General features: G+C 49.1%; 1 protein-coding gene and 1 long non-coding RNA gene across 3 annotated transcripts; both read right to left on the reverse strand.

Moving 5' to 3' along the window:
- Window positions 1-4,922: 4,922 nt before the first annotated feature.
- Window positions 4,923-15,702, reverse strand: LOC148001882 (uncharacterized). 2 transcript variants are annotated; one of them, XR_015636267.1, is made up of 3 exons: window positions 15,619-15,702; window positions 6,159-6,326; window positions 4,923-5,398 (listed from the first exon to the last, which is right to left on the reverse strand). It is a non-coding gene; the product is annotated as an uncharacterized LOC148001882 (long non-coding RNA). The 2 variants fall into 2 exon arrangements; XR_015636266.1 differs by lacking the exon at window positions 15,619-15,702 and adding an exon at window positions 9,186-9,491.
- A 78-nt stretch (window positions 15,703-15,780) lies between these two features.
- Garin4 (golgi associated RAB2 interactor family member 4) lies at window positions 15,781-17,961 on the reverse strand. Its single transcript, NM_001109084.1, has one exon. It carries the CDS (start codon window positions 17,589-17,591, stop codon window positions 15,873-15,875), a length of 1,719 nt encoding a protein of 572 aa, NP_001102554.1. The 5' UTR covers window positions 17,592-17,961; the 3' UTR covers window positions 15,781-15,872.
- Between the last annotated feature and the right edge of the window lie 3,999 nt (window positions 17,962-21,960).

Consider the following 21,960-nt stretch of genomic DNA (forward strand, 5'->3'; position numbering starts at 1 on the left):
CCTACCTCTCCAACTCATCTTCCTGGAAGAGATGACATGTACTTTGAGCTGAATTTCTATGTAATTACACTCTCTTGTGCACTGGGGATTGTATTAGACCAGGAAAGTTTCCCCAGATGGTACCGAGTTTAAACATGCTGGCGATAAACCACCAGACAGACTCTAGAAGTTTGATCCAGCCGGATGAGTCAGGCTGAACCTGGTTTGTATACTCACCTCTGCATGATTCATTTCCTTCCCTGCCTTCCAGGACACCTGCAGGGACCCCCACAAAGGGAACTAACTACTTTGGGATTGGGTTTGAAGCCTGCTCCCAAGAAAGGAATTCAGGCCTAAGACTGTAAACTTAGTCAAAAGTCCCAGGCTCAGGAGGTCGCAGGACCTAGGGAGGAACCTATTACTGTCGTGTTTTGCTAATATGGGCACACTGTCAACTGCCTTCTGAATATTTATGCTCACAGCCATAGGTCAGGGCTGCTGCCAACCTTAGCAAAGAAGTGTCTGCCTGCGGTGGTCCCCAGTCAATGCAGAAGCTCATAACTGGCCCGAGTGCTGAGAATCAGTTTGTTTCATGTTCAGCTCCTAAAAGAGGCATTAGTATCAACCCTTGTCCCTGAGGCTCTGAGAAGGTTGCGGAAGAGAGGCCGAAAGAATGTAACAGCTGGAGGATGGGGAGGCCAGGTGTGCAGTGCTGTCTTCAGGGCATGAGGTAGGCATGGTACCCTCCCTGCAGCTGTGGTCACCTGCACTCGATCAAGTCAACAAGTTCAGTTGGCACAAGGGGACTCAGTGGGTCCTTAGTTAGAACAAAACTAAAGGAACAGATATAAAGGGGCAAGGAGGACACCCTGAACATCCATGGGGAAGTGAGGAGAGCTGTATAAGCTCAAGATACCTTATGTGCATACATGAACTTGTCAACGAATAAATAAAAGATACTCTAATGTTTTAAATGACAATGGTCCGGAAGGTGGCTCAGCACCGGAAGGTGGAACAGACCACTTGCTGCTCTTCCAAAGGACCTGAATTTGGTCCCATGTCAGGCAGCTCACAATCATCTATAACTCCAGGTCCAGGGGGATCTGTGCTCGTTTGTTCATTTGTTTGTTTGTTCCCTCAACACAAACTAGAGCCATGTGGAAAAAAGAAACTGTTTTGGCTGGTTTCATGGCAGCCTGCCACAAAACAGAGTTATTTGGGAAGAGGGACTCTCGCCTGAGAAAATGATCCTGTAAGATTTGCCTGTAGGCAAGTTTGTGATGCATTTTCTTAATTAGTGATTGACATAAGAGGATCTAGACCACTGTGGGTGGTGCTTCTCCTGGAGGGTGGTCTTGGATTTTATGAGAGCAGGCTGGCCAAGCCATGAGAAGCAAGCCAGTGAGCAGCACCACGGTCTGCTCATGACAGCCTCTGCATCAGCTCCGGCCTCCAGGTTCCTGCCCTGTTTGAGTTCCTGTCCTGACTTCCCTCAGTGTTGGACTATGATGCGGAACTATAAGCTGAAAGAAACCCTTCCCCCCCCCACCCCTAAGTTTCTTTGGGTCATGGTGTTTTATCATAGAAACCCCAACTAAGACAGAAACTATACAGTATGCAAATCTGCAGGGCACTTTCTTTCTTTTATTAGATATATTTTTATTTACATTTCAAAGTTATTCCCTTTCCCGGTTCCCTGCCCATAAGCCCCCCATTCCCCTCCCCCTCCCCCTCCCCCATACAGGTATTTCCCCCATCCACCCTACTTACCGCCCCCCCCAACATTCCCCTGCACTGGGGGTCTGACCTTGGCAGGACCAAGGGCTTACCCTTCCACTGGTGCCCCAACAAGGCTATTCTCTGCTACATATGCTGTTGGAGCCCTGAGTTAGTCCATGTCTAGTCTTTGCTTAGTGGTTTAGTCCCTGGAAGCTCTGGTTGGTTGGCATTGTTGTTCTTATGGTGTTGTAAGTCCCTTAAGCTCTTTCAATCCTTCCCCTAATTCCCCCAAAGGGGGTCCTGTTCTCAGTTCAGTGATTTGCTGCTAGCATTGACCTCTGTATTGGACACGCTCTGGATGTGTCTGTCTCTCAGGAGAGATCTATATCCGGTCCCTTTCAGCATGCATTTTTTAGCTTCATCAATCTTATCTAGTTTTGGTGGCTGTATATATATGGATGCAGGGCTCTTTCTTAATTAGTGATTGACATGTGAGGGCCCAGTGCACTGTGGACAGCGCTATCCCTGGGAGTGGCCCAGAGTCTATAAGGAAGCAGGATGAACAAGCCATGGGAAGCAAGCCAGTAAAGAGCATCCTCTGTGCGTGGCCTCTGCCTCAGTCCCTGCCTCCTCGTTCCTGCATTGAGTTTCTGCCCTAACTTCCCTCGGTGATGGAGTGTAACCTGTAAGCTGAAAGAAACCCTTTCCTCTCTCTCTCTCCAAGGTGTTTTGGTCATGGTGTTTATCAGAGCAATAGAAAGCAAACTAGGGCAGGATCAGAGGGACTCAGATGCCATCTGCAAACAAATCTCTTTGTCTCTGTCTGTCTCTCTGTCTCTCTGTCTCTCTGACTCTCTGTCTCTCTGTGTCTCTCTGTCTCTGTGTCTCTGTCTGTCTGTCTGTCTGTCTGTCTGTCTGTCTGTCTGTCTGTCTGTCTCTCTCTCTCTCTCTCTCTCTCTCTCTGTCAGGGTTTCTATTCCTGCACAAACACCATGACCAAGAAGCAAGTTGGGGAGGAAAGGGTTTATTCAGCTTACACTTCCACATTGCTGTTCATCACCAAAGGAAGTCAGGACTGGAACTCAAGCAGGTCAGGAAGCAGGAGCTGATGCAGAGGCCATGGAAGGATGTTACTCACTGGCTTGCTTCCCCGGGCTTGCTCAGCTTGCTCTTTTATAAAACCCAAGACCACCAGCCCAGGGATGGCACCACCCACAATGGACTGGGCCCTCCCCCCTTGATCACTAATTGAGAAAATGCCTTACAGCTGGATCTCATGGAGGTATTTCCTCAAGGGAGGCTCCTTTCTCTGTGATAACTCCAGCTTGTGTCAAGTTGACACATAAAACAAGCCAGTTCTCTCTCTCTCTCTCTCTCTCTCTCTCTCTCTCTCTCTCTCTCTCTCTCTCTCTCACACACACACACACACACACACACACACTGCATAAAGATTAAATGGACCTGAAAGAGGAGGAGGAGCATGTGCTCAGCCTACTTTCTCTTCCTCAGTCCAGAATCTCAGCCCTGGGGATGGTGCCGCCCACTGTTCCCACTGCAGTGACTGCAGTGACGATGACCCCACAGACAAGCGGAGGGACTCTTCTCCCAGGGGATTCTAGATCTCAAGTTGACACTGAGACTCACCATCACGGGTGTTCCTCCTTTTTCCCTCTGTGGGACTGACCTTCATTCTCACACCGTGATGCTGGCTCTCATGACCAGTGTCAGTGTGTGAGAGTAAGGCGCAGAGGACCTGAGTGTTCTGCTGTGTGACTCAACTCCTGAGCTTTCTTGCAAGGAGAGCGTGTCCTGAGTGTCCACTCTTCCAAGGACGAACATCATAGAGGAGCTGTGAGTGTGCCCCAGTCTGAAGCACAGCTCCATGGTGTAAGACAGAAACCCTGACTAGGACAGAAACCTTAATTAAGAAAATGCCTTGGACTGCTCTTCCAGAGGTCCTGAGTTCAATTCCCAGCAACCACATGGTGGCTCACAACCATCTGCAATGGGATCTGATGCCCTCTTCTGGTGTGTCTGAAGACAGCTACAGTGTACTCCAGTAAATTAATAAATAATCAATCTTTAAAATAATTAGACTATCCAGGTAAGTCTATAGGGCATTTTCTTATTACTGATTGATGATGTGGGAGGGTCCAGTCCACTGTGGGCGGTGCTATCCCCTCAACACTAAGCTTTTATGACTGCCTTCTGAGACCACTGAGTAGTCAGAAAAAATCCAAGGATACAGTTCTTCTGAAAGTCACAGAAAATACAAGCAAATGGTGACTTAGTTGAGAATAGTCAACCATGCAAGAAGGCACAGGCAAATGCACTTGACACCATGCCTGAAGACCCGAGTTTGTTCTCTGGGACCAGCCTGGTGGACAGAGAGAACCGAGACCTGCAAGTTGTTGCACCAGTTGCCCTGCGACCTCCATGACTGCACTACAACATAAGCTCACACAATAAACAAGAAGGTTGGGAGACAGATCGGTTCCCAAAGCTCTTGCCATGCACATGTGATAACAGGAGTTCAGATGCCCAGAACCCATGTAAAACCCTGCTGTGCTCCACAGCCTTGGAAGATGGAGGAGGGATCCCCAGAGCAAGCTGCCCATTAAAGCTAGCTACGTGAGCAAGCTCTGGGTCTGATGGAGAGACCCCGCCTGACTGGATGAAGTAGAAGAACATGATTCTGTGTGGCATCGATCTTGGGACTCCAGATGCATCTGTACTACACAAATGTGCACACATGCAACACACATACACACGCACACACACGCGCACACACACACATCATGCCATATGCTATGTGGACTTTTATCTCATCATTCCCTCGGCCTGCCCAGTGTGGCTAGAGTTACTTCAGGAACTGAGGGGCCTGACTCTTTCACACCTGAGTTGATTCACTCCGGAGCTACCCTCTAAGGTCTTCCAGAGCTACCCTCTAAGGTCTTCCTTATAGAAACATCCAGACATCCTGTTCCCTCTGGCATGGCTCCAGAACATACTGTTGGTTTGACCAGCCACACTAAAGGATTCTGCATATATGTAGGAGATGCCCATGAGGAGGAGTAGCTAATATCATGAGAAATAGGACCTCAGTAAAAATCTCCTGTTCCCACAGATGCAGACACTCTGGGGTAAGGTGCTCTCCTCTCTGGGGTGACTGGATTTGGAGCTGACTTATAATTCAGAACTGAAAGAGAAGGCGGGAGGCTTGGTGGTGTGATACTTTTACTTCCTCTGCTGTTGGGTGATGTAGAGCCCGAGACGGAAGCTACCCTCTGCACCTTCCTCCAATAGCTTCCAGCCACACCCCTCACCCCTAGCGGAAAGCAACTCTATTTTTATATTTCTCTTGGGAAGTAGATTCCAAAATTTCCCTAAGTCTTCCTAGCAGAGGAGCCTCAGATTTTCAGTAAATCCAGGGTCGTGGTAATTTGCATCTAGTTTGCATAAATTAGCATGCCCAGTTTGGCCCTCCAAAGTCCAAGTAAGTTAGGGCATCAGTGTAAACGGACTCCAGCTTTTGTGCCCCCAAGAAGTAGCAGATGAGGGCAGCCCTGGTCTTCAGTTGTCAGCAAGAGATTGAACCATCTCCAGGCCTGCAAATCCTCTTCCTGGATCCACTGGGAAGGCAGCCAGAGGTGGTTTTCTATCGTCTGGATCTGAGGCTTCAATGCTGACACGTGAGAGCCTAGGAGAGGCATAGAGTCACATAATGGGAAGAACAGCTGGGTGTCGGGAGGAGGCGTTGATCAGAACAGAGATCTTTAACTCTGAGTAGAGGCTATAAGTGAGCCGGGAAAGAGAAGAGAACTGGATGAAAGTAAGGGAACGCTGGAGACGGGTGGCGGGCAATGTGGAAGGAGGAAGGAAGGTGTCTGGTGGGAGACAAGGCAGCTCATGGGACAGAAGGAAGGTAAGAAACGCCGGAGGGCTGCAAAGGAACAAGAGCTGGGTACAGAGGTAAGCCGGTGTGCGAGCACTGCATGGCTGCTTGAAATGAGCAGGGGAGGTGGCTTCTAGGGAGTGTGAGATTCAAGCAAGAGGATCTGGTCTGCTAATCTCCCAAGAGCCATTCCTATCTTCTTTGGTTGGGCGAGCATTAGGTTGTTTTTTGATTGGTTGGTTTGGTCTTTGCTGGGGCCCAGACTCCACCCTAGGATGACTGAGATGTCTTTTAAATGACAGCCACGCTGCCAGGTGCTAGTGAGTTGACACTCAGGAAGGTGGGGCTGTGTCTTGGTACAGTGCTTGCCTGGTACGCACAAAGCTCTGGGTCGATTCCCAGGACCTCATAAAGTGGAGAGCTTGGGACAGAAAGATCAGAAGTTCAAGGCCATGTGGCACTTTTCTCCCGGGTTAGGACTTTCCAACTTAAAAACTTCTTTAAGAAAAAAAAAAAAAAAAAACAAAGCAAACAAACAAACAAAAAAAAAAGACAAAAAACTTACCTATTTTATGTATGTGAGTACGCTATCACTGTCTTTACCAAAGAAAGGCATAGGATCCCACTACAGATGATTGTGAGCCACCATGTGGTTGCCAGGAATTGAACTCAGGACCTCTGGAAGATCAGTTAGTGCTATTAACCACTGAGCCATCTCTCCAGGCCTAGAAGTCTTTAAAGATAGAATATAAGGGGAAAGTAAACCAACAGGATGTTCACGGGGAGGTAAGACTATTCTAAAGGGAAGCCCCATTAAGACAGAAACAAACAATTGCCCCCAGCAAGACTTCACCTCCTAAATCTCCCCCAATAGCACCACCACCTGGGAAACCAGTTCTCATTCAGACCACATTCCACTCCCTGGACCCCATATGCTCATAGCCACATCATAAACAAAATGCATTTAGCCCAACTCCAAAGATCCTCATAGCTGTAACATTTTCAAGACAAGTTTAAAAGTCCAGTCGTCCAGTCTCTTTGGAGATTCAGTGAGAATTCTCATTGTAACTCCTCCCCCAAAATGACACAGCAAATCACACACTTCCCCGCCTACAGTGGGCGGCCCAGGATGCATTCACTTTCTAAAAGGAGGAGCTGAGGAACAGTGAGGAAATTCTGGATCAAAGCAAGACTGAAACCCAGGAGGGAAAATCCCAAATCCTAAACCTCAAAACGTTTAGGTGGCTGTGCAGTCCCAGCATTGCTGCCTGACATACCCGCCCCCGTCTCACCGGCAGGTTCCACTCCCTGTATGCAGCTTTTCCAGGCAGACACCTGGACTCTGGCATCCTCAGCATCTATCGAGCTCTCCAAACATGTCCAACATTCACCGTCACCATTGTGTGCAAAGGCTTCTCAGATCTTTATGTCCTCTTGGGGCTTCATTCAGAGACATCCCTGCCACACTTCTGTCGCAATAATCATTAAAAAATCGGTGCGACCATTCCTGCGTGCCTGGGCGGTTGCTCTCCTGCTAGTTCCAGCTCTGGAGGGCCGTAGGAACTAGCGCTAATTTATCTCAGCAGCTCCTCGCTGGCCTCCATGGTACTCTCTAACCCGGGAGGTCCACGAGCCATTCCAGTGTGGCACCTTGCCACGCTGCTTAGCTTTCACTCACAGTTCTCTTGGTGGGTTGTTACCACGCCGGGCACACACATCCCAATTCCGTGGCGGGCTTGGTGCCTCCCACCACCGCACCTTCTCTTGAACTCAATTAAGTTACCACATGAAAGAACACACCACACAATAACCTCTGATCCAATTGATAAGATATAATTTGCCCATCTAGACAGCACAAAATCCTATACACACCCATCTCTTAAAAATAGTCATAATCACCTGTATCTATGCACAGAGAAGAATCTTAACATCTGCTGCCATGTTCTCCCAACTCCTTCTCTTCTGCTTCTCCCTTTCCTTTTTTTTTTTACCCCCCTGGAGCTGAGGACCGAACCCAGGGCCTTGTGCTTGCTAGGCAATCGCTCTACCACTGAGCTAAATCCCCAACCCTCCCTTTCCTTCTAAAACTTCTATTCCCACCTCCCTTGCTTCTCGTCCAATGACAGGCCTTGTTTTATCTTGTCTGCCTTCACCTGCATAATGATGTCAACCCACACACTTCCTGGCCTCAGTGGCTCCCTGGAACCACAGACTCCATGACCCCCTCCTGAGTTTTGTGGCTCTAAAATCCGGTGCCCAGGGAACAGGACTGCCATGCTCAGCTGCCAGCCAGGGATGAATGCTTGTCCCCTGGAATCACATTTGTGGCCACTTTGCATGCTCACACTTTCTAGGAGCAGAAAGCCCCTAGTCTCCTTTTCAAGCATTGGAAGCTTCGTTGGATCAGGTCTTGACCCCAGGAACATCATTCTTGTCCCAGTTCAGGCCACAGAGCGTTTTAATGGTGATAATCTACTTCACAATAGCAGTCTCTCTTTCAGCGCTGGCCAAGCTTGGCTCTCTCTGCATCAAAATTCCTACTTCTGTTTTTCTCTCTAACTGTACTCCCTCCCACCCCCACCCAGCGACCCATTTGTTCTTTTTCATTGTAGAACTGCATAAGAGTTATTGGTAATAACCATTCCACAGACTCACGTTACACTGTCCTGAAACTTCCTCTACCAAATAAGTTAGTCCACTGCTTTTTAAAGTTAGTTTTTCAGGCAAGTTCTTGGGGCAGGAGCAGTAAAAAGACTGATTCTTTCATCCCAGGAGTGACCTCCAGCTTCCCTCTGTCACCCCACGAGACAGGTTGCTATGGTCCGCATTCCCCACCGCACCACCAGATTGGTTATTATGTTCTGTGCACAGCATTCAGGCCCCTTCCTTGTCCAGAAGTCCCAAATCTCCCACATCCTTCTAGAGAGCAGCACGGCTGGGTTCTTCACAGCAATCATCCGCTGTCTAGCACTGAGCTCTGTGGTAGTTACCCTACTGTTGCCGGAATGAAGCAGCCTGAGCGGCAGCAAGGTGTGCACTCACCCTCTGGAATTACAAGCCAAAGTGTACTCCAAAAACCACATTTATTCATTCATTCATTCATTCATTCATTCATGCCTTTTTATCACAGCAACAGAAAAGCAAGGAAGACACCAGTTAACCAATGGCTGCTGGCCTTCTGGACAGCGTCCTCCTGTCTGGCCTGCTGGTTACTGCATTGCAGAGCTGTACCTGAGGAGGTTAGGAAACCACTGAGAGGGTTCTTAGCCGGTCCCTCTCTAGGTTAACTATCCAGTCAACCGCTAAACTGTGCTCTCACCCCTGCCTCAAGCCCACACTTGCTCTTCCTTGTAAGATCCAAGGACTGCTTGAACTGGATGTGGTAGTCCCAGCACTTTGAAGGCAGAAGCAGGTGGATCTCTGAGTTCAAGTCTAGCCTGCTCTGCAGAGTGAGTTCCAGGACAGCCAGGACTACACAAAGATAACCTTTCTCAAGGATCCAACTGCTCAATGCTTTGAGACATCGGGTGGCCCAACCTGGAATTCCCACCGTTGGCCAAGCTTAGTTTGGGAGTTTTCAGGAGACACGGACCTTATCCTAACAGACGCTGTCTCTCGGCTAAGCCACACAATCAGCCTCATGGATTACCATATCGTTTTAGATTCAGGCCAGCAAGAGCCACACTCAGCGTCCCGAGATCCCTGCAGATTGCAAGGCTGGTTTATGGGCTGCTGGCTGATGTTAGAGACTCAAGTCCTTGGATTTAATAATCGGAAATGAGGTTGCGGAAAGCCGCAATAACATTCGCCATCACAAGATGGCGCTAGCTTCCGCTGCGCCCCACGTGGAAAGCCAGGATAGCATTCGCCATTACAAGATGGCGCTGGCTTCCGCTGCGCCAGCCTGACTTCCTTTCAGGAAACTAGCTGTGTGCACATGTGCAAGAGTGTGTTAGCGCCAAGTCTTTGCCCACCCCGGGGCGTGCCAGTGAGATCATGGGTAAGCGACCAATCAGGTGTGGACGCGCCGTGCTAGGGTTTTATAAGCAGCACCTTTCTGGGCCCCAGTCTCTCCTCTTCAAGATGTAATAAACACTTTGCTGCAGAAGGATCCTGGTGTCCGCGTGTGTTCTTGCTGGCGAGACGATAGCGCGGGACATGAGGTGACTGAATTGTTCCTCACTTTCTCTACCCATAATCCTCCATCTGTGTCTAGAGTCTGGGGCTGGGACTGGTTCCAAGAAGCTAAGAATCCTACAATGGTAAGATAGCAGACGCAAACTGAAACAAAGCCGGTTTGGTTCCAGGTACTGGTTCCGATGTGGACAGAAGCTGCAGACCTTGGAGATCTACTGTCACTAAGCTTTTGCTGTATGCAGGGCCTCGGGAAAGTCCCTCTCTAAGCCCCAGCTTCCTCCTACATAAAGCACATCTGGGCTTAGTCAAGCCCTTCCAGGACTGATGTACTGTGGTCTTGGTGTCCCAATAATCTCTCAGCTTCCTAAGAACCAGCACTTGAAGATTCGGAAGGGGCGGGTGGACCTGGGAAGGAAAGACGTATCTAGAAGTGGGAGAAGAGTTAGAAAATGAAGTGAAAAGGAGGAGGAGTAAAAGAGAGAAGAACTTCAAGATGACCCTTGTAGTTACCCCAGGGTCGTCAGTTGCATCCAGGCCAGAGTCACCTCATTAGGGAGGGTTCATACCTGGAAGCAGCAAATAGTATTTTCCAGAGTAGTAATAATGTAGCCATCCAGAGTGCTCTCTCCCCGACCCACGGGATCCACGTGACCTGTCCATTTCTCTACAAAGAGCAGAGCAGTCCTCCTGCCTCTCGGTAAGCCAGAGTGGAGGTCATATCTGTTGAGAAGCCAGGCTGTCCCTGTGGTGGCCTGATGTTATGAATTGCCCAGGCAACAAAATGTGGGGGGAGTTGTTCCAGGGGACTAAAGCTGGGTTAGTGTTGTGTGACTTTTTCTGGGGAAATACACACAATTGTCTACTCACTCCAGATAGGGCACTGATGACAGACGAAGGAAATCAGTTCACCCAAGCTCAGTGACCACGTGACTCAACCAGCTGCCTCACTGAACGGCCCATTCCAGCCTGGGTGGACTCTTGCCACAGCTGCCTGTGTCCCTGGAGCTCTCTACACAGCTTGCAGGCGGCTGGTGTGGGCTGAGACCCTCCACTTCAGCTCTTGTCTCTGAGTATAATCACACTAGGTAGGGGTCTTTCAAATACTGAGATTCTACGGGTATTTCAAAGCTTTACTCCCTGAGCCTGTGAATTTTGTCTACTTCCTAAGTCTGTCTTCTTTCTTTCTTTCTTTCTTTCCTTCCTTCCTTCCTTCCTTCCTTCCTTCCTTCCTTCCTTCCTTCCTTTATTCACTTAGGGGAGGAAGCATGCCCCAGCACATGTGTGGATGTGAGAGAGACCACCTGTGGGAGTCCCTTCCTGCCTTCCACCACATAGGTTGTGGGGATTGTCGGTAAGTGCCCTTCTCTTCTGACCCATCTCTCTGTCATGCCTTCCTAAGTCTTAATGAGCCTTTCTCCAGGACCGCATGTTTCAGAATAGTCTCACACACACACTCAGAAACAGCTTCTCGGTGACCTGGAAACATGTTCTCACAGAAGCCAAATTAACCACACACAATCGCCCTGTTAGCCGTTTCCCTCAAGGCTCTGGATGTGACTGAAGCTATCCAGGACTCTTCAGGTATGGAATGTCTTGCCTGCTGACTCTAGGTAGGCCACTCTTCAGCGGTGCCAGGAATCAAAACTAGGTTCTTTGGAAGAGCAGCCAATGTTCTTAACCCATGAGCCAAATCTTCATCCCTGGAAGCCAACTTTTAATTTTGCCCACTAAGGGATTACAATAAAGCTATACATCTTCTATACATTATGATATCATGTAAGCTATACCATGCCTAGTGTGACCCCAGTTCAGCTCTTAGTACCCATGTTGGGTGGCTGACAACCACCTCTAACTCTAATCCCAGAGGACCTGATGCCCTGTGGCTCCACAAAAATCTGCATATATGTGGTGCACACAAACTCAGAAAGTCACACACACATAAATGTAAATTTTTTTTCTTTTTTTTTGGAGCTGGGGACCGAACCCAGGGCCTTGCGCTTGCTAGGCAAGTGCTCTACCGCTGAGCTAAATCCCCAACCCCAAATGTACATTTTAAAAAACTTTTATGAGGCTGTATATGCGGTCCAGTTGACTCTCACACACAAAGGCCTGTAATCCCCAGGGCTGAGGAGAAAGCTGTGTTTCCTCATTTCTTCCTGAATCATTATGGTGTCAGTGGGAAAGAGAATGGGGTGAAGGGGGGTCAGCCTCATACATCTGTGTGTGCCTGTCCACCGAGGTGCAGTCCTGGAATGGCACATAGACTGGACATAGACTGGGGTTCCTGGCATTGACAGGCCTTGTCCTTCAGCTGCCCTCAGGATAAGAGGTGTCAGTACCTTGACAATCCCTTGTGGAGAAGCATGTGTGGAGATTCGTACCTCCGCAGCGCAGTCAAACTCTCCAAATTGGCAGAGGAAGGAACCTGGGATTCCTGTGCTTTTCTGATCCTGAAGAAGCCAGCTGTGCTACTCCGGGGTCACAGGTCATATTTGTGATCGGGACGATTGGGGGGGGGGGGTGCCAGGTGTGAGGTGTTCTGGGCTCTCCCCTAGGGTGTAGGCCTTTCCTTGCTCCAGATGAATCTCATCTCTCCGCACTGCTCACACCCTGATCACCACACCCTAAGCCCGGACACACAACCACCATGGGCTGCCATCTACAGGAATCTCTCAAATCCTTCTGTTTGCCAGGCCGCTGCTTCTGCAGAGCGCTCCAGTCCTCCCTCAAGCTTCCCTTTCACACCGAAGCCTCCCATGAAACTGCCCACCACTACACACCTTGTTTCGTTTTGCGGTGCTGGAAATGGCCTCGAACAAACCAGACAAATACTCTAATCTGAGCTACGCCTCAGGCCGGCTTGGTTGCTGTTACCTTACCATGTGTGTGCTGGGCCATCTCTGTGGTTCCCATCTTGCCCATAATTGGTATTCAATAATCATTTCTCAGATGATTTCCAGGCTGCAGAGGGAGCGTAACACTAACCCCACCCTGCCTATTATTGATTGGACTCTCCCATCCCCGTCAGGGGTCCAGAGCCTGCAGTTGCCTGGACGAGGCACACCCTCTTTGCCAGCTTCCCCAGTGTCACCTCTGCTGCTACCTGCTGCAGGGGTGGTGCCCCTGATGGACGGGCCGATTACCAGTGAATCAGCATTAGGTAAATTGTGGTGTGGTAAAGGGAAAGGTGGCTGTCACTCAAACAACCACTCTGGTTCCCCTAAACCAAGCACCAAGGGGCAGTAACAGCATATGGCCACAAGGGGCTCTATTGAGCAACTCACCCCTGGAGGCTGCTGGAGCTTCTAGCCTGCCCCTACTCCTCCCTAACTCTTCGTCTCTCCTCTCTCCAAGGAATGTAGATTCCAAAGCCCACCACCACTCCACCAGCCCTCATCCCCCCACTCTTAATGCCCTACGTGGGTTTTTGTTTGTTTGATTTTACCCCCAAGCTGATTTATCCACTAACACACGTCTTCCTTGACGATATGGAGATTCCTGTCTTGCAGCCTTTACAGGCTCCCGCTAAGGGAGGAGACACCCCTAGTGTTCACTCTGCTGACTCTAGATGAGTGTAGCACAGTTCTAAAACATGGCCTTCAGTCTTGGGAACAGGACAATTGCCTTTTCATCTCCGCTATGTATCCTGATTCTACCTTTCTTTCCATAGCAGCCCCGGGCTCCTTTTTTCTAGCCAGCCTCCCTATAGGATCCCGATCCTCCGGCTAGGCCCCAGCCCCCACCCCCACCCCCAGCCCGGGCCCTCAGCTCTATACCCTGGAGCCACCGAGATCTGACTCCCTATCAGGCCCTGCCCTGAGTGTTCACATGGCTCCCCAGGCCACAGGAAGAGTCCTCCAAAATGCAGATGTGTCCGGTGAGCTGCGAGGATGGGTGGAGGACTGCGAGAATGGGTGGAGGACTGCGAGGATTGGTGGAGGACTGCGAGAATGGGTGGAGGATTGCGAGAACACTAGGGAGCATTTTAGCTGAGAGTTACTCAAATAGTGAGGTTTTAGTTTTTTTCTTTTTGTCTGGCAGACTCGCACTTAACCTGTGTAGAAATCCTCAAATTAGAGAGGTGTGATGTGACTTTAGTAAATTCCACACCTTTCCAGTCGAGGGATAGGATGGCTAGAGTAAACCTCCCTCGGGACGTTTACTCAGTCTCCTTGGAGCTCTGGGTTAATGATTCCATGACTGACTTCCTCAGAGTAGCTGCCCTGTCTAATCTGCATGCTCCCTCCTTTCTTGAGAAAAACTTGACTCACTCCAGTAGTCTCTTGAACTGGGATCAAGAGGCTCCTTTGGCTAGAGGAAATGGTTGGAGTGGACTGGTCTTGAGCGAGCTTCCCTTCTTAGCCACAAGCCCTCAACCCCCATGCCCACCGTACTCTTCCCACTCAAAGCTCAAGTCTGTGCTGGCCTTAAGGATTTGAACTTGGAGGCTCATAGTCTCCCAGACAGAGCTTTGAGAATTTTTTTTTAAGCTACAGAACATTTGGAAGATTTGGTAATGAGGAAACAATTCTGCTCAGCCTTTCAAGAGTTAATTAGTAGCTTGAGAGATGGGAACCGAGGTCTGGAATTCCAGGCAGGAGGTCTGTTTATAGCTGCAGGGCTGGGAAACAGAAACCCAGGCCAGGGGCAGCCTAAAGGGTGATCTGGACCCTTCTTAGACAGGGTCACTAGCAGCTGAGACTCTATTGTAGTTCAAAAACCAATGCACACGGTCAGGCTATATCTAATCTTGTGACCCCACAATCCCCTTCTCCTCTTGATCAATAGATAGTGCCCATCCCTCCTGAGTTTCCCTGTCAGTGTCTGGTGGCCAGCCTAGACCGGACCCATTCTTCTTGTTCCTCAAATAGGACTCTGCCTAAGGAATGGACTGGAGTGACCTGTCCTGCAAAGGTCCCACTGAACAATGACATAGTTACCTCCCTCACATTCTTTTTCTAATAACCAGTTATGGTTTCTTGAATCTTAAGAAAAGGTTGCTACATAAGGAAAAAGATTTAAGATATATTTGGGGAAATCTTGATTACAATGCTGACATTTGAGATAATAAAGTTTAAAAACAATCACCAATGCACTCACTCCTTAAATATAGCCAGGAAAGGTGCCAGATACCAAATTTGGTGGCCTGGGTTTGATTCCCCAGGACCCACATAATGGAAAGAGAGAACCAGTCTCCAAAAGTGTTGTCCTTTTGACCTCCACATGCTGACCATGGATGTGTAAAAACACACACAGACGCACACCATACTTCACCCCCAACACACACAAACAGTCCCCACACACACACACACACATTCATCATATTTTCTCTCACATTCTCAGACACCACATTCTTTCACACACACACATTCTATCACCATATTCTTTCTCTCACAAACACAGACACCATATTCTCTCTCTCTCTCTCTCTCTCTCTCTCTCTCTCTCTCTCTCTCACACACACACACACACACACACACACACACACCCTCTGAAAGTCTTGAATCCATCTTACTCCCAAGTCTTTGCTCTGCCTTCACCTTGTCTTGTTTCTGAACTATCCTATCAATGAAATGATACCCTATTGTCTGATTTGCTCCTTTTCTACATTATGAGAAAAGTGTACCCATGTTGCGTGGCCTGAATAACCCACCTAGTACATAAGTATAAACTCTTATTTTGTTATTTGGCCTGTTTTCAGAATTGGGATACTAAATCATTCTACTAGGAATATTCTCATAGCTTCCTCTCAAAACATATATTCCTGACAGAAACACCCAAGTGCAGACACGTGTGAGTCTCAGGTGCAGGGGTGTGTGCAGAATTGCTAAGTACAGGCCGTCTTAGCCAGTGCTGATCCTTTCTCCCAGCCCCAGTTAGACCCAGACCTTATCACAACACAAGTACAGCAGCAGCCATAGCTGTAAGCAGCCACATCAAGGAGAGGGAGTTCTCATCCAGGTGCAGCCAGGAGTCTCACAATGACATCACAGAATTCACTATGAGGTCACTCCTGAACTTCTGGGTATGGAAATGCAGACCGCCCTTTCCAGGCAGAATGGTTCTTTATTTAAACTGCACTGAGGAAGCTGGAGTGGACTCCAGGGGCTCCTCTTTGCCGTTTTGGGCTCTGAGTTGTACTTTAATGAGCTTCAAAGGTCACTGTCTCCATGACCTCGGATGTCACGGAATCAATGATTTCCAGGCCCTGGCCATCCTCTGTCTCCATGACGGCGTTCACATCGGTTTTCTCCAATGTCTTGGATATGATGTCTATGTCTTGGCCACGCTGTGGTGCCAGGCCTTTTGCGGCCAGGTTGGCTCTGATGTTTCTCAGGAACAAGCTGATTCTGCCCATCCTCTTGTTCGTAGAGACAGAGCTGGCAGTGGAGAGGGTCCGGCCCAGTTTGTGGGAGCTCCGGGACTCCTTCGTGATGGGGATGTGGCTGACCCCTTTGTGTGACCTGCTGCGCTTGCTCCCTTTGTCCTTCTTGTCATTGCTGCCGCCTCTGTGGCCGACTGATTTTCGAAACTCCTTGTCCCCTGCTGTCTTGCGACTTTCTCCTGTCCTGTGGTGATGCTCACCCCTGCTGCTAACTCTTTCCTTTGCTCTCTGGTCCCTTCTTGTTCTCCTTTCCTTACGCACTTTGGCTGTGTAGGCTTTCCGATGACTGCTGTCTTCACTCGAGTGGCTTTCGCTTGGCACGGTCAAGGAAAGGATGACTGGGACTGGCTCGTTTGCTGTTTCCCCAGCAGGCTTTCCAGTAGTCTCTATTCTTGAATTTGTTATGGTCATGATCTCTTTTCGGGAGAGGCTGGAGGATGAATTGGGAATATACTCCAAGGACTTGCTTGCCACCCCTGACAAGGCCATCTTCATGCTCTTTGGTGACATCTTGCCAGCACTTGTGATGGTCAAATAGCTTTTACTTCCTCTTGCTCCCATGACGGTCTCCCCTGCTGTGGGTTTGTTTTTATGTCCAGAGCCTATGGATCTGTTTGCTGGCAAGCTGAAAGTGCCCACTAGGTCACCCACTATCGCCCCTGTTACTGACTCTCTGGAAAGGACTTTTGAGTTCATTTTGGGTGTGGGTACCCTGGACACAACAGTGGCTATGTGAGAGTCATGATGGATTCCCTCCCCACCAGCAAAAGCAGAAGAGCTGATCTCACTCATCTCTGTGGCGACAGTGAGGCTTTTGACACTGACCTGGTCTGGCTCCTTTTTCCCTTGGGTGTCTGCTTTTTGAGTTATCTTATGTTCTTCATCCAGAAGAGGCATGCTCATCATGTCCCCTGCAGGGATGGCGTAGGTGCTGCTGTTACTGTCCACGGGTGGTCTCAGGAGGTAAATCAGTTTTTCCCAGTAGTAAAAGAGATCGTCCTTGCTTTCGGGAGGGGGACACAACTGCAGGTAGCAAGAACGGCCAGTAGCGAACTTGAGGCGTAGCTGCTGTTTATCACGTTTGTGAATGGAAATCTTTACAAACTTCAAAGGGAGGAGCCTAGTGAGCTCCAAGGTCTTGCGTTTTTTGCCCTTGTTGCTGGACAGACCACGGCCAGAAACATCTTCGCACGGTGCTGGTCGGGCCAGTAGCATGACGTCGGGGAGTGGAAGGATGGGACTGGTGCATGCAATGCCTACAGTCACCATTCGGACCCGGTTGTGGACGTCAATCACCTCACCACGTTTGGTGATCTGGATGAAGTCACTCTCGAAAATTGGTGCGTACTTGAATATGTCATACTCTCCTTTGTGTAGCTGCCGCTGTAATTTCCCCATGGTGGTGTTGAACATGCCAACCCCAGAACCGTTCTGGGCTGTATAATACGGTAACAGAGACTCACTCTTCCTGTCCATTTTTTTGTCAAGAAAGGTTCGCTGGCAAGGTGGGTTTCTGTGTCTTTCTTGGTCTCCGCAGATGAGGGGAGCTGCAGTGCTCCTGGGTCACAGAGGTGGCACGTACAGCAGGTCTTCTCAACCCCACCCCACAAGCCCCCAGTTTGCCTCAGAGCCTCCAAGAGGCCTGGGCTGGGGGTGGGAGCACAGATGATTGGCAAGGGGTGCTGTTGGGTGCCTGGACCCAAGTCCAACCTCTCCAAAGATGCAGGGTAGACTCCAGGGAGGTTCTCTCCAGGGTCTAAAACCCCTTCGACCTCCACCTGTGATTTTTTTTTGAAAACTCCCTGAGAGTCTACAAACTGCAGCCCTACTAGGAGAAGTGACACTAGAGCCTGAAGCCCCTGACAGCCATATTTATCCCCTTCTCCCTTTGTGACCTGTCACTGGCACATCCCCCTTTGTCCCATCCCCAGCCACTCTCCAGGACAGGACCAGGTGTGTACCAACATGAAGAGGTGTCAGATGGGAACATTGTATATGAGTACTTTCTTCTTCTAGCCCAGACTGAAGAGATTCAAAGCCTGTGGGAATTCCAGGAGGTGGGGAGCCTGGAAACATCCGAGTTTATGGTTTCATGTTATGGGACAGCCTGGATACTGTTCTTGATTCGTCCAGGAAACCTCACTACATGTTGATGCTGATAACCTTTCAGGACAGCTCTGGCCTCTGCTAATTGAGAATATTGCTTACTCTCGATGTACTGCGTGTGACATTTCACATATCAGTGGAAGATCCACAGATGTGCACTGGTTCACAGGGCAAAGACACTAAAGGTGAATCACCTGCACCCACAAACGATGATGTTCAAATCCAGGTCTTGCTGATCTTCCAAAATTCTTGTTTTAAATCACCACATGACTTTGCCTCTTGAGGGAACCTTGGGCTAGTCAAATGTTTTCAAACTAGACTGATTTGTTTTCACTACATCATGGGAAATTGTATATAGGAGTGCGTGCATGCATGCTGACATGTGCGTGTGTGTGAGTGTGTGTGTGTGTGGGTATGCATGTGTGTGCCTGTGTGTGTGTGAGAATGTGTGTGTGAATGTGTGTGTGTATGCATGTATGTGCCCACGTGTGTGTATGTATGTGTATGCATGTGTGTGCGCGCGCGCGTGTGTGTGTGTGTGTGTGTGTGTGTGTGTGTGTGTAGAGTATGATAAAGGAGGACAACCACTTTAGACAACAGGTGAGCTGAGGCAATGAGGGTTAGTGAGTCAGGGGCCACATTGTTTTTCTGGTCAGTTTTGTTTTTTCGAGGGACCACTTACTCTCTTAAGGACCCTGGGGTCTGCTTCCCACTTTTCCACACTGTGTTCAGTGAAATGCACAGTATAGGGCCAGGCGTAAGGAACAGAGGTCCTTAAATTCCAAGAGCCCATCCAAGCCCTTCTGTCCTAACAGCCCTGCTGTGGGGGAGAGCTTTAGAAATTCATTTACATCTGTCCTCATGACTCTGCCTATTGCTACAGCCACATAGCCAGACTGAGAATTTCCAAATTATTGTCACTTGGACCCCTACTCCAGGCTCTCCCAGCTGGTTTGATGAAGTCTTACTCCTTGTCCTATTCCTTATAGACAAGGCTACTGCTATCGTGCCGTGGAAGGACACACCTCCGTTTACTAATTGATAGGCAGATGAGCAAAATATAGATTCTCCGTTCGACACACTATTACTCAGCCTCGAAGAGGAGTGGAGTGTTGACATTCTTCAACATGGGTGGACCTTGGCTCTTTACTAAGTGAAAGAAGCCAGACACAAAAAGCCACCGGACAAGCCTGGAGAATAAACAGTTGAGAAGTTTGCCAAATGCTGGATGTGGGACCTGGGGAGTGACTGATCTGTGGATACCCTTCATTGGTGGCCATACAGCATCATGCATGTGCACAGAACATTCAAATGTTAAATAGTATGCTGTGTGTTTCCATTCACACACATAGCACATTTACCTTTAGAACTCTTGCTCACAAACGTTGCGGTTAGTTTTAAAGGGTGGCCTTCAACTTTGCCTTGACTATGTGACCTTGAACAAGCTCTGGAGCCCCTGCTTTCTCGTGTGGGGGCTGAGTAATGCTTCTAGGGATCGAATGTCCCCACACCACTGTGTTAGAGGCACTTGGAGGCCCTGAGCTATTGGAAGGTAGGCCCCATGGGAGAACCTGTAGCAGAGGGTGTGTCTTTAAGTGCAATCATGGGACCCCGCCCCCGCCTTTCTCATCCACTCTTTGCCTCCTGGTTGTGAAGTGGTTTTACTCCTTCACACATTCCCTACCAGGATTGTGTTGTATCTGTGCAGGCCAGAGGAACAAGGTGAATCCATCAAGGACTGGCACTTCTGAACTGACCTGTACTGGCTGGTTCTGTGTGTCAACCTGACCCAAGCTAGAGTTATCACAAAAAAAGGAGCCTCCATCGAGGAAATGCCTTCATGAGATCCAGCTATAAGGCATTTTCTCAATTAGTGATGAAGGGGGAGGACCCATTGTGAGTGGTGCCATCCCTGGGCTGGTGGCCTTGGGTTCTATAAGAAAGCAAGCTGAGCAAGCCAGGGGAAGCAAGCCAGTAAGGAACATCCCTCCATGGCCTCTGCATCAGCTCCTGCTTCCTGCCCTGTGTGAGTTCCAGTCCTGACTTCCTTTGGTGACAAACAGCAATGTGGAAATGTAAGCTGAATAAACCCTTTCCTCCCCAACTTGCTTCTTGGTCATGATGTTTGTGTAGGAATAGAAACCCTGACTAAGACATGAACCAAAATAAACTTTTGTCTCTTTCAATTTGTTTTCATTCACGTATGAGTACATGAACATGAAGGCCCAAGGTTGACTTTTCTCAGACACACCAGATCTAGCGATGTGGGTAGTCTGGCTAGCCAGCTTGCTCTGGAGATGCCCATCTCTGTCTTAAATCTAGAATTACAGGAGGCCACCATGTCCACTTGGCATTTATACAAGTTACAAACTCAGGTCTTCATCTGGCAAGTACCTGAACCACTAAGCTATCCCTGAAGCCCTATTTCTCTCTTAAAATATTTTTGCACTTCGTGTGTGCGTGTGTGCGTGCGTACGTGCATGCGTGCATGCGTGCATGCATGCGTGCGTGTGTGTGTGTGTATGTATGTGTGTGTGCGTGTGTGCATGTGTGTGTTGGGTGCATGTACATGCCACAGTACACATGTGATCAGAGGATAACTTGTGAGAGTTGAGTCTCTCCTTTCATTGTGTGGGACTGAACTCCGGTCAGACTTGGCAGCAAAAGCCTTTACTCCCTGAGGCTCTCGGCAGCCCAGTTTCTTTTTGTTTATCTGAGGTATTGTTACAATGACAGAACACTACATACATGATGTGATACATGCAATGTTGAGCATGTTGTCCCAGGAGATGAATGTTAGCTCTTACAAACATCCAATCAGCCTCAATAAGTTTTGCAGCTCAGTGTGAATTTCTTCGCAAGCACACTTACTTTAGTTCTATATTTGTGTGACAAGATCACACTGTGTGACCCTGGCTGGCTTGGAAATCACAACGTAGACTAGCTGACCTTGACCAGAGATCCACTAGGCACACACCACCTAGTCTGATCCCAAGACCAATTTGTAGTGAGGCTGGAAGTTTCTGGAGTTAAGAGCCATGAGAACCCGGAAGAAGGCTTGGTGTGTAAACCTGGCCTTCCTTCAGGCAGACCCAGATCCAAAGACAGCAGCCCCTGACCCAGAAGAGCTGCTCAGACAGGTTAGAGTAGCAAGTGATCCAAGGCTCCTTTAAAGCTCTAGGGTAAGCGCTGTGGTGGTGGTGGTGGTGGTGGTGGTGGTGGTGGTGGTGGTGGTAGTGGTAGTACTGGTGATGATGGTAGAGGTAGTGGTGATGGTGATGGTGATGGTGGTGATGGTTGTGGAGGTGGTGGTGATGGTGGTGGTGGAGGTGGTGATGGTGGTGATGGTGGTGGTGATGGTGGTGGTGGAGGTGGTGGAGGTTGTGGAGGTGGTAGTGGTGGTGATGGTGGTGGTGATGGTGGAGGTGGTGGTGATGATGGTGATGTGATGGTGGTGAAGGTGGTGGTGATGGTGGTGGTGGTGATGGTGGAGGTGGTTATGGTGATGATGGTGGAGGTGGTTATGGTGATTATGGTGATGATGGTGATGTGATGGTGGTGATGGTGGTGGTGGTGGTTATGGTGATGATGGTGATGGTGGTGGTGATGGTGGTAGTGGTGATGGTAGTGGTGGTGATAAGCTGGCTACATTGGAAACAAGCATTTGCCTCTTGACAGAATATGAAATGATGACAGTGGAATTCAAGCCCTGAGTCTCAACCTTTCAAATCTTTACTCT

Source organism: Rattus norvegicus, chromosome 13 (genome assembly GCF_021556685.1).
Source record: "Rattus norvegicus strain SHRSP/BbbUtx chromosome 13, alternate assembly SHRSP_T2T, whole genome shotgun sequence".
Classification (NCBI taxonomy): Eukaryota; Metazoa; Chordata; class Mammalia; order Rodentia; family Muridae; genus Rattus; species Rattus norvegicus.